At 38.4% G+C, this 15,972-nt stretch overlaps 1 protein-coding gene across 4 annotated transcripts in view; it reads left to right on the forward strand.

Annotated features, from left to right (window-relative positions):
- SGT (UDP-Glycosyltransferase superfamily protein) overlaps nucleotides 1-15,972 on the forward strand; it is a 104,055-nt gene that overhangs the window by 19,745 nt on the left and 68,338 nt on the right. For 2 of the 4 annotated variants that reach the window (XM_088956390.1, XM_088956392.1), the window contains exons 3-4: nucleotides 2,421-2,660; nucleotides 7,782-7,893. In XM_088956390.1, coding sequence (XP_088812516.1) covers nucleotides 2,421-2,660; nucleotides 7,782-7,893 — 352 coding nt within the window. The remainder of the gene's footprint in view (nucleotides 1-2,420; nucleotides 2,661-7,781; nucleotides 7,894-15,972) is intronic. The other 2 variants (XM_088956391.1, XM_088956393.1) reach the window with 1 other exon arrangement.

Here is a 15,972-nt window from a genome sequence, read left to right on the forward strand (position 1 = left end):
TATATATACATATATAAAATATGTTCAATATTTCATATTTATATAAATTATTATATATAAGTTAAAAAGCAATTTTATTTAGTTCCATTCTTTATTTTAAAGAAATATAAAAAAGGGTCCAACCCAAGTTCAATAGGATTTGGCTTGAGATCTCTAGATTCCATTAAATTTGGGTTTCATTTTTCACTAATCGAATTTAATTTGGATGTTTCTGGATTCTACGGAATATGACCCTATTACAGTCCTATAAGTGTGATTAATGGATGAAGGGTTTGTCTCTTCATCTCTTGATTCCTTGGAAAGACTTCATTGGTAGGGGTCACTAGTTGAAAGGCAATATGCATAGGTGGTTGGGTCCAATTTGATTGTTTGGAACCCCAGAGATTCTACTAACTCCTACTGAAAGATAGGATGTTTGAGGAGGGGAAGGGAGCTTGCATATATATATATATATATATATATATATATACGTCACCAGATGGGTGGTGATATGGTGTTGGATAGGGTCTACCGGTCCCACATAAATCAATTCTAAAGATATGCATCTGCTTTAAAGATTGGCTAGATGCTTAAGATAGATTACAAGACAAAGGAGGGCATGACACTACACCTGATGTTTCACTTGAGGCAGATGATCAAAGTCAAGAACAATAGTTGTATAGCATTTTCTTTTCAAATTATTGTAAATTTTGTTTAAATTTATTTAATTTATTTGATATTTTTTTAATAACGTAATTTTTTATCTTCAATTTGTAACTATATTGTATTTTTATATTTTATTAATTTATTCCATTTTCCAATTTTCATATTTAATTCATCCAACCATTGTATGCTTTTTACCATTCAAATTTAAATGAAATAAAATTCCTATTTTCCTATTTTTCTTCCAATTTGTTATTCACTTTTAGTCTTTGCCTCTTTGACTTCTTACTTGGTTAAGTATTTTTTTTTTCATTTCTTTGTTAGATTTCTTATTTTTTCAAATAGTTCCCAAAGGTACTTAGCAAAGAAATAAAAAAATAAACAATGTTAAAAAAAAAATCAGTCTGGCCCAGTTTGGCTCACGCCCAAGGCCTGGCCTATGGCCCAGCCCAGCACGGCCCAGGCCCATGGAATGGCCTGCAGCCCACCCGGTCCAGGCCCGTGGCACGGCATGACATGGGCTCGCACGGGCTTGGGCTGTGCCGTGCCGACCCCCCAAATTATCCCTGGGGAGGGCAGCCCGGCATGGCCCGTTTTACACCTCTGAAAATATGGACTGCCCTTTCTTATCCAGTAGAGCATGATGTTTAGTCTGATAGACAGAAAATGAAACTCACGGCCCGGCCCGTTTTACACCTCTGAAAATATGGACTGCCCTTTCTTATCCAGTAGAGCATGATCTTTAGTCTGATAGCCAGAAAATGAAACTCTCTTATGGTATGCCATGATCTATAAAGCTACTTTTGTGTGTTTGTGGAAGAAAGAAGTAATTTCATTAAAATGAAAGAACAAATACAGCAGCCCCTGTACACAGAGATACTGTACAATGCGAGAATTCACAACCCAACCATACAACCCAGAAAAGAAAACATAGTGTTACTGTCAAAAAAAATTGTAGAAGGGACACAGAAAAACTCTTTATGAAGCTACAGTCAAGAATTATCCCTTGACTCTCCCTACCATAGTTCCTACGTCAGATTCTTTTCTCTCAAAAATATGAGCATTCCTTTCTCTCCAAATACACCTAAAATTAGCAAAAGGAACCAAACCCCACAAAACTTTTCCTTTTGTGCTAAGGCCTGCAACTTCCCAGCTTGATAAAGTACCGATTCAGGAAAGAATCCTTTCCATCCAAAACTATCTAACACCACTGCCCAAATCTGAGAGGAAACAGGGCAAAGGAGAAAATCATGGTTAATAGATTCCCTCGTGTCTCTACACAAAGGACAGTGCAAATCTTCCACCATCATACCCCTTGCCACAAGCTTATCCTTTGTGACACACTTGACCAAAGCAGCAACCCGAACAAAAAAACACAATCTTAGAGGGCACTTGGGGTTTCCAGATCATATTGCTAGGAAATCCCATTGTAAACTTTCTTGCTGGGAAACCCCATTAATGAGCTAAGGAAAAAAGATTTACATGAGAAGCACCCAGATTTGTCCCACTCCCATTGTGAATTTTCTGATAGCTGTTGAAAGAAGACAATATTGTAGAGATGTTAAAATCTCATCTCAAAGTCTGTTTTCAAGGAAAGAATTATTTTATGAATATTTTCTTCTTTATCACAAGTATACAGAATATGGCCGAAATATTTCTTTTTCTTTTCATATGGCGTGATTATTAAGATATGCAATTTTCTCTTGTTTGTTTTTGAAACTTAATCTGGTCTTTCTTTTGCGATTTGTCTTCCTACTAAAACCATTACAATTGTGCAGCTCAAATATTTGAACAGAATAGCTACTGTGAAACATGATGGAACTGTAGAAGTTAAAGTTCCAGTGGATGTGAAATCAGAGGATCTTGACCTTCAAACTAATGATGCATGTACTACTGTTCATGATGAACCTCTTGACTCAGCAGACTTTCAGTGTTTACCACCAATGCAAATAGTAATGCTTATTGTTGGTACACGGGGAGATGTTCAACCATTTATCGCCATTGGTAAACGCTTGCAGGTTGTCACCCTATTCTCATTTCCCCCAAAGATTTATTGAGTTTACTTATAGGTTACCTATCTCTTTACTCTGGTGGTGTACATTTGTCACAATTGAAGTTTGGAAGTTTAAATTGCCTAAGGGGTGCAACATTTTTATTCCATAATTCTAACAATATGGTGAAGGCATGGTAAAATTGATACCCAATGTCAGTTTGTCAATCTTGAGGATGTTCAAATAACCCAACAACCTTTGGAGGCATGGTAAATCTGAAATTTTTAACATGTATTGATACATCTAAGGTGGCAGTGCAGACAACTATATAATGAGTGAGTCTTACAGAAGAATAAAAAAAATTAAAGAGAAAATTTCGTCAAAATAAAAAAGAAGGTACAATGAAGGTGATAAGAAATCACCTGGAAGAGAACAACCAGATTACAAACATCCAATACTCCCCTAACTTACAATCTCTCAACACCTCACCACCCTAAGACCGAAACCTATCCGTCTATCTATGTAACACTCCCCAAAATCCACCTGAATTCCGTAGTACAAAAAAACCAACAAGACAACAACAACAAGAAACAAAATACTCCGACCATTGAGACAAGAAAAAACCAACCAACCCTAATTTGGGCAAAATATACTTCAAATCACACTTTCACAACAAACTAACCCCCAAAAGAAAGGCCAAATGGAAACAATAATGCAAGCCCAAGATGGACTGAACAATTCAAAAACATCTTATTCTTTAGGGTTTTCTTGGATGTCATGACCTTCTTGCTCAAGAGCCTGGTCAATTGTTTTTACCATGTTCAGGTCCTGAAAAACACAATGAGAGGGAAAGAAGGCTGCAAAATAATTAGAAGATTTTGTAAGGGAGCTAACAGGTAACGGATTTTTATGCAATTGGGGAACATGAAAAAACAAAACTCAAGGAAAGATTAGGTGTAAGATTTACTTCACCTAACCCTGAAATTCGAGTCTGAGATCCATTTGCTACAGTAATCTTACCTTTCCCAGGAGTTTAACTAACGAGGTAAAGTGGGAAGGCATACTGGTCATATGTGCACTATGTCGAGAATCAACAATCCAAGAGCCAGAAGAGGAATGATGGCAAGCAAATGCAATACCTGTTTTAGCAAAAGAAGTGGAAGGATTGCTAGAACCAAAGAGGTAGTTGACCCACTCTTCTCTAGCTGAATCAAGAGGTTCCTGAGCTTGTCCATAACATCAAGGAGTCGTGTGGAGAAGGCTAGATACCAGTAGTTTGACTATCACCACCAACTGTAGCCAAATGAACATTGCCCTTCTTCCTTATTTTAAACTTTTCAGGTTTCAATTGTAGGTCCCACTTCTAACACTTGTCCTTGGTGTGTCTAGGTTTCTTGCAATATTCACACACCACTTCATCAGTCTTCTCACTTGCAACAGACTTGCTTGTACTCAACCCTAGGTTTAGAAGACATAAAGGCAGAGTGTTCAATATTAGTGTTTTGCATCATAGCAACCCTCTTGTTCTCTTCTCCTTGCACCAAGGAATATGTCGTAGCTTGTAGCAAGTGAAACAATATCAACACTGAAGATATGCTGCCTGGTGAAGTCAAACTTAGCATTTAACCCAACCAAGAAGTCGAACAACCTATTCTTTTCCACATATTTTCTATATTTCTCACCATCCTCAGGGTCCTTTCATTCTAGAGCTTCCAAATGATCAATTTCTTCCCAAAGAGATTGTGAAGAGGAGAAGTACATAGCCAAAGTCCTCTCCCCCTAGCGCATGAACTCTGGCACTGTTTTTAACTTGGCAATAGGTGGCTGTCACCCTATATCAAATATCTTTGGCAGTAGAAAGATGCATGTAATTCCTGGCTATATGCAACTACATTGAGCATACCAACCATGGCATTACCAAAGATTTATCTTGTTCCCACTTGGTAAACTTCGGGTCTTCAGACTTTGGTCTAGTTTCCTTGCCTGTGAGAAATCCTAGCTTACCCTGTCCTCCAATGGTAAGCTTAGTTGATTGGGACCACTGAAGGGAGTTGGTTCCATCAAGTTTCACAATGGTTATCATCCCACTAGTCACATCAACACTTCTAGGAAGAACACTAGAGGTAATCTGAATATCTTTGGGAGGCTCCATAGATTACAGCTTTTGGGTACACCAATCCCCACTCCAAGAACTCTGTCACCACTTCCAAGGCACCCTAGCCACAACTGGACCAAAAACAAATATCAACATTCAGGTACAGTCACGATTTAGCAGTAAAAAAGGGCAAAAAAGGAACTGGTGGAAAAATAGAAGGAAAGAACAAATCCCCAAAAATTTTCTAGGGCTCAGAAAAATATGAGACCACTCCCTGTCTTCAGAGAAACTAGAGGTGATCTGAATGGCATAGGTCTCACATATTCAAATAGTTGCAATTAGCCAAACAAGTAGGAAAGCCCATTTTTGAATTTTTCGATAATTTCTATTAAAAAAATATAGAAAATTTCCACAATATGCATATCAAAATTCTTCTAAAACAAGGGTGCATCAAACTCTACCAAAACCAAGTTTAGTTGGTGTTGGTTCTACAGACTGTTGATGTCATTTGGTGGCAATGTGACGTCAACAGGCTACCAAGATGATGAAGCTCCTCAGCAAAGAACCTCTAGACCTCCCTTCTCTGATACCAAGATGTAAAACTTTGAGCTCTGATACCAAGATGTTCGTATGTTTTGGGTGTTACTGTTCACTCTCATAAAGAAAAATTTATATTAGGTGTAGGGGTGGATTTGGGTTGAGCCGGGCTGAATATCTGACTATTCAACCTCAGCTCACCAAGATGAGGCTCGAGCTCGAGCTTGAGCTTGATTCGAGATAGAGACTTGAGCTCGAATTCAGCTCAGATCAGAAGCTCATATGTTCAAGTTTGGCTCAACTCGAGCTTGAATGTGAGCCAATTTTTCTATAAAAAGTAAAAAATATACATATAAAAATTATTTTTTATTTTACATACACATATTTAAGAATTATAAAAATTATTTATTGTCATGCATATAATAAAAATGATTTATATTTATATATATACACGTATAAAATATTATATATATTGGGCCTATATATGTATGTAGCTCGTAAAAAGCTCGAGTAATTTCCACCCCTAATTAGGTGAACATTTTATTTATATGCCCTTAGCTATAGGTGCCCAAATACAAATAGATGAAAAAGGCAAATAAGCCCTTACAAACAAAACATATTCTCAACAATAAGGAACATCCTCAAAGAAAGTAACATATATAGTGACAAACCAAGATTTAGGTTAAGGATTGTAGCAACAAAACCCTTTTGATTTTTTACATAACTGAAAAAATATGCGTATGGTTGCGTTAGGATTAATTAAACTTAAAACGATAAGGTTCCAAATTCTGAACAAAAAAACACATCTAAAAACCTTAAAGAGGAATTGAAAGAAAATCTTTTTGAGGATACAAAAGTGAGAAAGGTCAAGATTGGAACTCTGTTAATCAAGTAACTAGCAACATCTAAAATTTGCCTATTCTATCTCTCAGCTACTCCATTTGTTGAGGAGCATAAGAATAGGTAGTTTGGCAAATGATCCCATAGCAAATTGAGTGAGGACCATCTAGTGAAAGTAACAAGTCAAAGTACGAACGTAATCCCAAGAGCACATAAGATAAATCCAAGAAAAATGGAATAATCATCAACAAATGACAAGTAATAGGTCTTTGTATCTTTGTATTTTCTTTTTTCCTTTCTTGAAGTTCTTTGTGACTCTTGGAAGATAAGTGTGTTTGTCTTCCACTTGTAAATTTTCTACTGATGAATTAATGAAAGTGTTATTGATAAAAAAAATAACAAGTAATACTTTATATCCCCCATAGCAATAGTTTGATAAGCCCCCAAATATTAGTATGCACAATGTCAAAAGGAGAAATATTTATTTTATTACTTAAAAATAACTTGTAACAATATAAGGCATGCGTAATGGAGGGTATTTTTGTCTTTTCATTTTGATTTTTAAATTCTGTATAGTGAGTTAGGAAACACAAGCCAACTCTACTATTTTATGGAATTCTCTTGCTTTTCCCCTCTTTTTTGTTATCTTTTCTTTTCATATTGCACAAACATTTACTTTAAGTAGTTTTGAAGGATTGGTATTATAGTTGTGTAAGCTTTAGAAAGTTATTAGAAGTTGATTTTATGATTTATGTTGTATTACTATTATTTTAAATTTCATATTGTCTTATTGGTAGGTTGTGTTTCCTAACATCTATAGGTTTGTACTTCTTGCAGTGGCTATTACATCCAAAGAAGGATTAGTAGTAGAAATCAGTGTTTAGAAAACCAGACTAGACCGGTTGGTTGAACCTTGACCCGGGCCCTGATCGGTTCAGTCATACCCCAATAACTGGATTTGCTCGAAACCCATTGGAAACCGGATGACCGGCCGGTTGAACTGGAAAACTGGTGAACTGGTCCTGGTTTCATGAAACCGCCCGAGTCCAAACATAAGTGTAATTTTAAAATGTTGTTAACAAGATTTGAACTCAAGACCTCTTATTTTCTTGGATTACTTAATTACCACTAATTCACCTCTTTACTTGTGCTAATTAATGACTATTTGTTATACATATTACATTATTATGCACATATTCTAAAGAAAATGTAAGTTAAAAGGCTGGAACCTTAGTCATTTGTTTTAAAAATTAAGAAGCTTACCATCCATTCACCATATTTAAGTACATTAAAAGTTGTAAAATATATTATATATAGTATTTATATGACCCGTAGTATATGTATATATATGTATGTATGTATATGCCATGTCATCACGGTTCAACCTTTGGTTTGACCCCAGTCGAACCTCTGACCTGTGAACCTCTCCCTTCTCCGGTTCTATGCACGGTCCAGTTCTCTGAACATTGGTAGAAATTGTTATGCTATGATATGTTGCATTATATCTTTGCTGGCGTGTGATTGATACCACCTCTCTGTTTGTAGTTTGTACACGTATTTATTAAGAAGGATAGCTTGCTAATATATGTAATTAGATTACCATAAGAGTTATTGTTTATATCCTATTGAGGTTGTCCTTTTTTCCAGTTTTTGTTGACATGGAAATTAGCATGCAGGACTATGGTCATCGTGTTAGATTGGCAACTCATGCAAATTTTAAGGAGTTTGTTTTGACTTCTGGGTTGGAATTCTATCCTTTAGGTGGGGATCCAAAAGCTCTTGCTGGCTGTAAGTGTCCTTTACGGTGCCCCTTGGTTTATCTTTTGATTAGCATGGAGGAAATACATTTGATGTTTGTTTTAGTAGAGAAAAGAACTTTTTCTGCTGATTTAACAAAGAGGGCAACAGAGAAATGAAAAAATTGGAGTAATAGAAAGTAAAAAAGATCATAACATATTGTTCACACTTAATTTCCTAACACATATGTGAAATTTATATGTGCTTCCTAAGCATACCTATGGATATCTTAATTTTCCATCTATGCCACCCCTCCCAAGACCGCAAATAGTTGAAATCAACATTGGATAATTGTCTTTTATCCTATGCATATCCCTTTATGTCTCTTGAAAGTGTCTGTAAACCCAATATCTCCATTGATATATCTGACAATTTCAAATTTTCTTTAAATCATACCTATTTAATGGCTGATTTCCACATCTGAAGTTGGTTATTAAAGTTTGTCATGCTTGAAGATGCATTAGGAAGGAAAGATGTTTAACATTGCATTAGCTATTTGGAATAATGCAATTTGGAAAGTGTTAGTGTCGACTGTATAGGGGTAGTTTTGTCAATTTGTTTATGTTTGGTGTGAGGTGTCATGTTTAAGTTAAGTGATGTGTCCCATACTTAAGTAGGGGCACAACAGACCTTTTGTTTTTCATTAGAAAAGTATAAATACAATTTGGCCGACTAGGGAGAATAGAACTCTCTAGTACAAACCAGTTTTTCCTTCTCTCGACTCTTCTCTTCTCTCTCTATCCTTTTTAGTTTTCTGCTACTGTTGTTTCTTACTGAATTGTAGTGCAGGTCTGAACTATCATGGTATCAGAGCAATTGTGACAAATTCAGATCTGCCCAGAATTCTCTTTACTGCCATTCAGCCTAGGTTTTTCCAGATTTTTGCATCATCAGTTGGAGATAAGGAAAAAGGTCTGAAATGGGGTGATCGTCCTTTCCCTTTGGAGGTTTTCATGCCTTCAGTTGGTGGTTTAGTGGGTGTTTGTGGTGGTTTGTAGGGGACCCTCTAATTGATGGTACGAAGAGGGTTGTTTCGGGTGGTGCAGTGGACAGTCGAGTGCAGGTTGTTTCTTTGCTGATCTAATAGGTGGATTGTATGGGTGTTTCAGTATGAATCGAGTGGTTGGTGAGTTGCTATGTTGAGGTAGTTTTGTTGTGCTGAGAATGAAGAGTATCAACAACTGTTGTTACTGAAAACCATCACTATAGGTGTTTCCACTAGTGTGTGGTGAGAAGTGAATTAGAAGTGTGATATACAGGTGAAAAAAAGGAGGAAGAAAAAAAATCAGATATGGGAGACAGTAGTGAATACAAATCTAGTGTCATGGTTCCCACTGATTACCTGAATGCTCAGATGACCTCTATCAAATTGAATGGGGAAAATTATGTACCTTGGGCGAAATCTGTAGAGATCTTCCTCAGGGCCAAGAAGAAAGTGAAGCATGTAAGAGAAAAAAAGCTTCCCACTAATTCTTAGGAGTATAGTGATTGGGAACAAGAAGATGCACAGATTATGACCTGGTTGTGGAATAGTATGGAACCCAAGATTAGTGTGAATTTTATGTTTTTAGATATAACCAAGGAGATTTGGGACCATGCCAAGAAGTTGTTCTCGGGACTATGGTTCAAAGTATCGATACACCTCTACGTATTGGCAGAGATTTATCAGTACTTTGAACCACGCGGAAATATGATTTTTTATTTTTTTTTGGGAGTTTATCACCTATATTTTTCATTAGAAAATAGTGGGGTCCCGGAACACCTGTAAACAGGCATATCGTGACCCAAAAGATAGGATTTGAACCTTGCTCGGGACAAGACAATACTACTAGAGTGTACCAGCTTTATTAGGAATACTTTAATCTGCAACAAGGTAGCCAAAGTCTTGAGGAATACTATGCTAGCATGAGGAACTTTCATAATGAGTTGAATGTGTACCATCCCCTCACTTCCGATGTTAAGATTCAACAACAATAGAGAGAACAACTAGATGTAACCAGATTTTTAGTAGGGCTGAAACCTGAGTATGAACCAATGAGAGCATAGATACTAGGTGGGTCAACTCTTTCCTCTCTAGAAGAGGTGTTTCCCCGACTTCGGAGGATTTCTATTGGACCTATAGAGACTTCTAATATCTCGGACAGGTCTACCTTTGCAGTGACGTGAGGGGGATGTTGTGGAGTTAGTGGAGCTCGGGGAGCTCAGCTCGGTCGTAGTGGTGGTGGTGGACGTATTGGAGGTCGAGATTCAGGGGGAGTTCGTGGTAGAGGACATAGTAATGGTTTGAGGAGGTGTACACATTGTGGTATGGAAGGGCACACCATCAATTTTTGTTATGATTTGCGTGACCCTCTTTCAACTTGGGCAAATCATGCAGTGTCTAGTGATGGTAGTTCCAAACAGGAGAGTCAACAAGCTGATCAAATGCCTTCTACATCTACGGATGTTTCTGGGAAGGAGATGATGAGTGTTCCACATAATGAGTATGAGCGGTTTATTTAGGCCACGTCTCAACAGAATATAGCTACCCTCGCACACTCAGGTATGCCGTGTCTAACATCCAAACCCAACCCTTGGATTATTGACTTTGGAGCTTCCAATCACATGACTAGGACTCCAAGTGTGTTTTCCTCCCTTTCTCAATGCTCCACATCACACTCTGCTACCCTTGCTAATGGTTCCACATCTTCCATTTGTGGTGTTGGAAATGTTCACATAGATTCTTTATCCCTATCCTCAATTTTGTATGTTCCCAAATTTCCTTTTAACCTTATGTCTGTTAGTAAGTTGACAAAGTCTCTTAATTGCTCTATCACTTTTTACCCTTGTGTTTTTCAGGATCTCAAGATGGGGATGAAGATTGGTGGAGGACATGAAGCTGCTGGACTGTATTATCTTGATGGTGGTGGTGGTTTGTCAACAACTCTTCATACATATCTTTCTCCTCTTTAGTGGCACTATAGACTTGGTCATCCATCGCTTAAAGCACTGAAGTCACTTATTCCGTCATTGAGTCGTCTTTTTGTTTTGGATTGTGAGTCGTGTTAGTTGGGGAAACATCATTATGTTCCCTTTAGTCCTAGGGTTGATAATCGTATGTCGAGTCCTTTTTATTTAGTTCATTCAGATATTTGGGGTCCATATAAAAGTGTCATACAATGGTTACAAATACTTTGTTATTTTTGTTGATGATTATTCAAGGATGACATGGCTTTACCTTATGAAGGAAATGAGTGAATTGTTTTCCATTTTCCAAAAATTTTATGCTGAAATTCACAACCAATTTGGTGTACACATTAAGATTCTTCGTTCTGATAATGGTCGAGAATACTTTTATACGCCGTTTCAGGAGTATTTGGAACAACATGGCATTATCCTTTTTTGATGAATGATAATAAATTTATTAATTCAGAAGCAGATTTAGAGTGAGTTCATACAACATCCCAGGGAGAGGCATGAGCTGCAGCCCCTCCTTGAATCTTACAAGTAAACTAGGAAAGAAAAGCAAGAATCACAATTGAGCCCAAAACAAATCTTCCCTATTTACCCCTTGCTTAGCTAACACATCTGACAAAGTATTTGCTGATCTCCCCACCCATTGTACAGTGACCAACATATTCCTTGTCAACCAACTAAATTTCTTATTTCATTCTTGTAACGCCATATAGCCTCTTTAGGATTTTTCAACCAACCCACCACCACTTTGGAATCCCCCTCGATTGTTAGGTGTTGTACCCCCAGCTGGTTTGCAAATTGCATCCCTTGTACAACAGCTAAAAGTTCTACCCTGATGGAGTCCCCAATTCCCAAGGGACCTGAGTAGAGCAACAAAATCTCTCCCTTCTCATTTCTCAAAGCATCCCCCATTCCGGATAATTCTGGATTACCCATGCTACTTCCATCAAAGTTCAACTTTAGTGAGCCTTCAGATGGAGGAGATCAGCTTGTAATTGATTTGTCCTTTAGAGATGAACACCTCGCTACTACTGACCAATTTCATCAAAGGTCATTAAAGGAGAATTGATGAAAGATTTCCAAGGTCTTCAGCCAATGTACTACCCTATTTAACACACAGTCTTTCAATTCCTGACTGCTCATTTTCTTTTCTTGAAAAATTCTAATATTCCTTTCTTCCCAAAGAGTCCAAATCAAGGCAGCACGAGCACATCTCCACATAATTCTCCCTATTGTTGTAGGCCAATAAAAGGTAGAATGGTTGAAGAGCATGTGAACTTCTACTGGTAGACTCCAACTACTCCCAAACAACGAAAGTAGCCAAGCCCAATGGTTTGCAGAAAAGGGACAAGATACTAATAGGTGGTAACAATCCTCACCGTGAGCTCTACAAAGGATACACCAATTAGGAGAAATACAGAGGAAAGGTCTTCTCTTTTGTAGGTTATCTAGAGTGTTTACTTTCCCATGGAATACTTCCCAACAAAACACCATAATTTTTTGGGGAACTGGCCTACACCAGATTTCTTTTGACGGAAAGGGTTGGTGAGTAGAAAGTTGAGAGGTGGACTTGGAGAAAGAAGCACAAGTGAAGGTTCCATTGGGTCTAGGAGTCCATACCCTCTTATCTGGCTTGGAGGGATCCAAACAAACCTGATTAAGACAAACAAGCAAAACAGAAAGAGATTCAATTTCATCATCCCTAAGTCCTCTACGAAACCCAAAATCCCAAGTAGGATCTAAGGGTGTTCCCAAAGGTGAGACAAATTTTGAGACCACCTCTTTTTTGTACAAAGAAACAGAAAATAGTGAAGGGAACAAATCCTTTAAAGGTGTGCCTCCTACCCAAATATCCTTCAAAAAATGGACAAAGTTGCCAGGACAAACTTCATACTTGATAAAATTGAGGAAGGGTGTTGTGAATGGCCTTCCAAGGTGCTACTAGGTTAGCTTGCCTTGATACACCAGCATCCCATCCATTCTCTGACCTCCCATGAATGCTTCCCACCACCTCATGCCACAATCTCTCTCTTTCCAATGGCTATCGCCACAACCATTTCCCTAACAGAGCTTGATTTTTTCTAGTTACCCTCCCAAGTCCCAAACCCCCCTCTTCTTTACTTCTGCACACAATTTCCCAATTAACCAAGTGATCCTTTTTTTCTTGTCCCGACTCCCATAAGAAATCTCTCACCAACTTCTCCAGTTTCCTAGCTTCCCTAACTGGTATCCTAAAAACAGACAAAAAATAGGTAGGTAAGTTAGCCAAGGTAGCTCTTATTAGGGTAATTCTCCCTCCTAAAGAGATATAATTCCTCTTCCATGAGGCTAATCTCTTCTCAAACTTTTCTATCACTAGGGTCCAAAATCTACTCTCCCTAGGATTTGCCCCTAAAGGAAGCCCTAAATATGACATAGGCCAAGCAGAGGTGGAACACTCAAGGCACTCCGCAATAGCCTCGACCTCCCCTACCTTCAAATCCTTTGATTAACTCCTTTAGGTTTGCTACCTTTTCGTTAAAACCTCCTTCACGAAAGATCATTAGGTCATCTGCAAACTGAAGGTGGGTGACGGGGACTTGGTATCTCCCTATTCTCCAACCCCTAATGGCATCTTCACTGTCAGCCTTGGTAATGATCCTACTAATCACATTGGCTACTAAGGTAAAAAGGAAGGGTGAGAGTGGATCCCCTTGCCTGACACCCCTGCAAGTTGGAAAAAAGTCCCTCACCATACCATTTACCAGAATAGAGTAGTGACAAGTACTGATACACCCAAAAATCCAACTACACCACTTGTCCTCAAATCCACAGTTTTGCATAACCTCTAATAGAAACTTCCAGTCCATCAAATCATAGGCCTTTTCAAGATCCAATTTACAAATGAAACTTCTCTTACTAGACCTTTTCATTTCCTCCACACACTCATTCGCAATTAAGATCTGATTTGTTATTTGTCGCCCTTGAATGAAAGCCCCCTGGGTTTCACTAATGATAGAAGGAAGGACTGTTTTGATCCTCAACGAGAGCACTTTAGCCAGAATTTTATAGATGCTTGTCACGAAACTAATAGGCCTATAATCTTTTGGGTGGTTGGCATCATTCTTCTTAGGTATCAAGGCCAAAAAGGTGGCATTAATTCCAGGGCTTATAGTGTGATTGTCTGCAAATTCCTTAAAGACTTCAACTAAATCCTCTTTCAACACCTCCCAACAATCGTGATAAAAACCCATTATAAAGCCATTTGGACTTGGAGCCTTGGATCTATCCATTAGAAAGATAGCTTTCTTAATCTCTTCTTCCTCGAAATCCCTTTCCAGCCACCTTGCCACTCTGTCATCAATTCTTGGCCATTCCACCCCTTCCACGATTGCTCTCTCACTCAAAGGTCTTCTATAAATTGATTTGAAGTGGTCCACAAATTTTCTGGCTATGTCATCCTGGTTGGTAATCACCTCCTCTCCTATCTCTAGCTTGGTCACAAGATTTTTCTTCGTCTCCCATTTGCCAAATCATGGAAAAATCCAGTGTTCCCATTGCCTTCCTTAATCCACTTGTGTCTAGATTTTTGTCTCCAACTGATTTCTTCCCTTAGTAACACCTCTTCCAAATCCTTTTTCAATTGTCTCCTTGACACTCTGTCCTCCTCGATCAACCCATTTTGAGATTCCTTTACATCCAAGTTTTCTATTCGAGAGATTAGGCACAATTTTTGCTCCTCAATTCTACCAAAATGATCTCTATTCCACTCTTTTAATTTGGCTCTCAACCTTTTTAATTTCTTATGAAACTTGATCCCCTTTCATCTTACCCCCCTCTCCTCCTCACCCCACCATTCCTTCACTTTTTCACAAAATCTGGATGGGTAAGCCACTCATTTTCAAATCTAAAAGGTTTGGGTCCTATAGGAAAAAACTCAGTACCTATCTGGATAGGACAGTGATCGGAGGTGACCCCGGGTAACGCTCTAGCAACCAAGTTTTCCAAACTATTCTCCCAGGCAAGGTTAAATAAGAACCTGTCCAACTTCGAACACAAAGGGGTTTCTTGAAGGTTGGACCAAGTGTAACTGGCTTGCAACAGAGGTATTTCCTTCAGTTCACATTCTTCAATAAAACCATTAAATTTCCTCATGCTTGTTGTAATTACCTGTTGGGGATTACTAGTTTCATCAGAGAATCTAATGACATTAAAACCTCGCCCAGGCACCAAGGGCCATCCCATAGCCCCTTGATTGCATATAGTTCCTCCCACATCTCATTCCTCTCTCTATAGGAATTAGGGCCATAAACATTGGTTAAGACCCATACACACCCATTCTCTATATTCTTACACTTAATGGAAACCGGGAATCTGCCTATAAATTCTTCCACTACTTCCACCACATCCTCCCTCCACAGTGTTACAATCCCCCCCAAGGCTCCCCAAGAAGGAGACGAGCTCCAACCTAAACCTCTAGACCTCCAAAAACTCCTCACCCATCTCCCATCTAATTCCATCATTTTGGATTCTTGTAACAACACAATATTGGGTTTTTCCTTCAGAGTAGGTCTTTGATCACCCTTCTCTTTCTTGCACTTCCTAACCCTCTTACATTCCAGCTAATAATTTTCATCGAGACAAAATAGCAAAAAAACCCATGAAAAGGCCATAATCTCCTCATTTTAGGCACTTCCTCCTATCCCCTCTACCACTGAATTCTAAATCCCCCTCAATGTCTAAGATTAGCCTTTCCACTTCAAATCTTTTTTTCTTCTTTGTTCATCCCCCCCCCCCCCCCCCCCCGCTTTTTAATACAACAATCAACCTTTTTCTTTTCTCCATCCTTTCTAGCCAATGTCTGAGGAAGAATTTTACCCTCCTCACACTTATTTTGGCTACAACATTTCTCTAAGAATCCTTCCTTTTTTTTTAGTTCCTCCATCATTGTACAGATCAACTCCCAAATTCTGTTCGCCTCCCCCTTACTACTTCCTTCCATCACCCTCTCTCCTCCTTCCACTATCACCCTCTCTCTTGCATCAGAACCTCCTGGATGGGAAGCTGGAATATCTGTTACAGGCATAGTAGACAAGTTAGTACCTAAAAAAGAATTGACACCCATACCTGGTAGGA

This window comes from Nelumbo lutea, chromosome 1 (genome assembly GCF_056320005.1).
Source record: "Nelumbo lutea isolate HS-2025 chromosome 1, American lotus-T2T, whole genome shotgun sequence".
In the NCBI taxonomy this organism is placed as follows: domain Eukaryota; kingdom Viridiplantae; phylum Streptophyta; class Magnoliopsida; order Proteales; family Nelumbonaceae; genus Nelumbo; species Nelumbo lutea.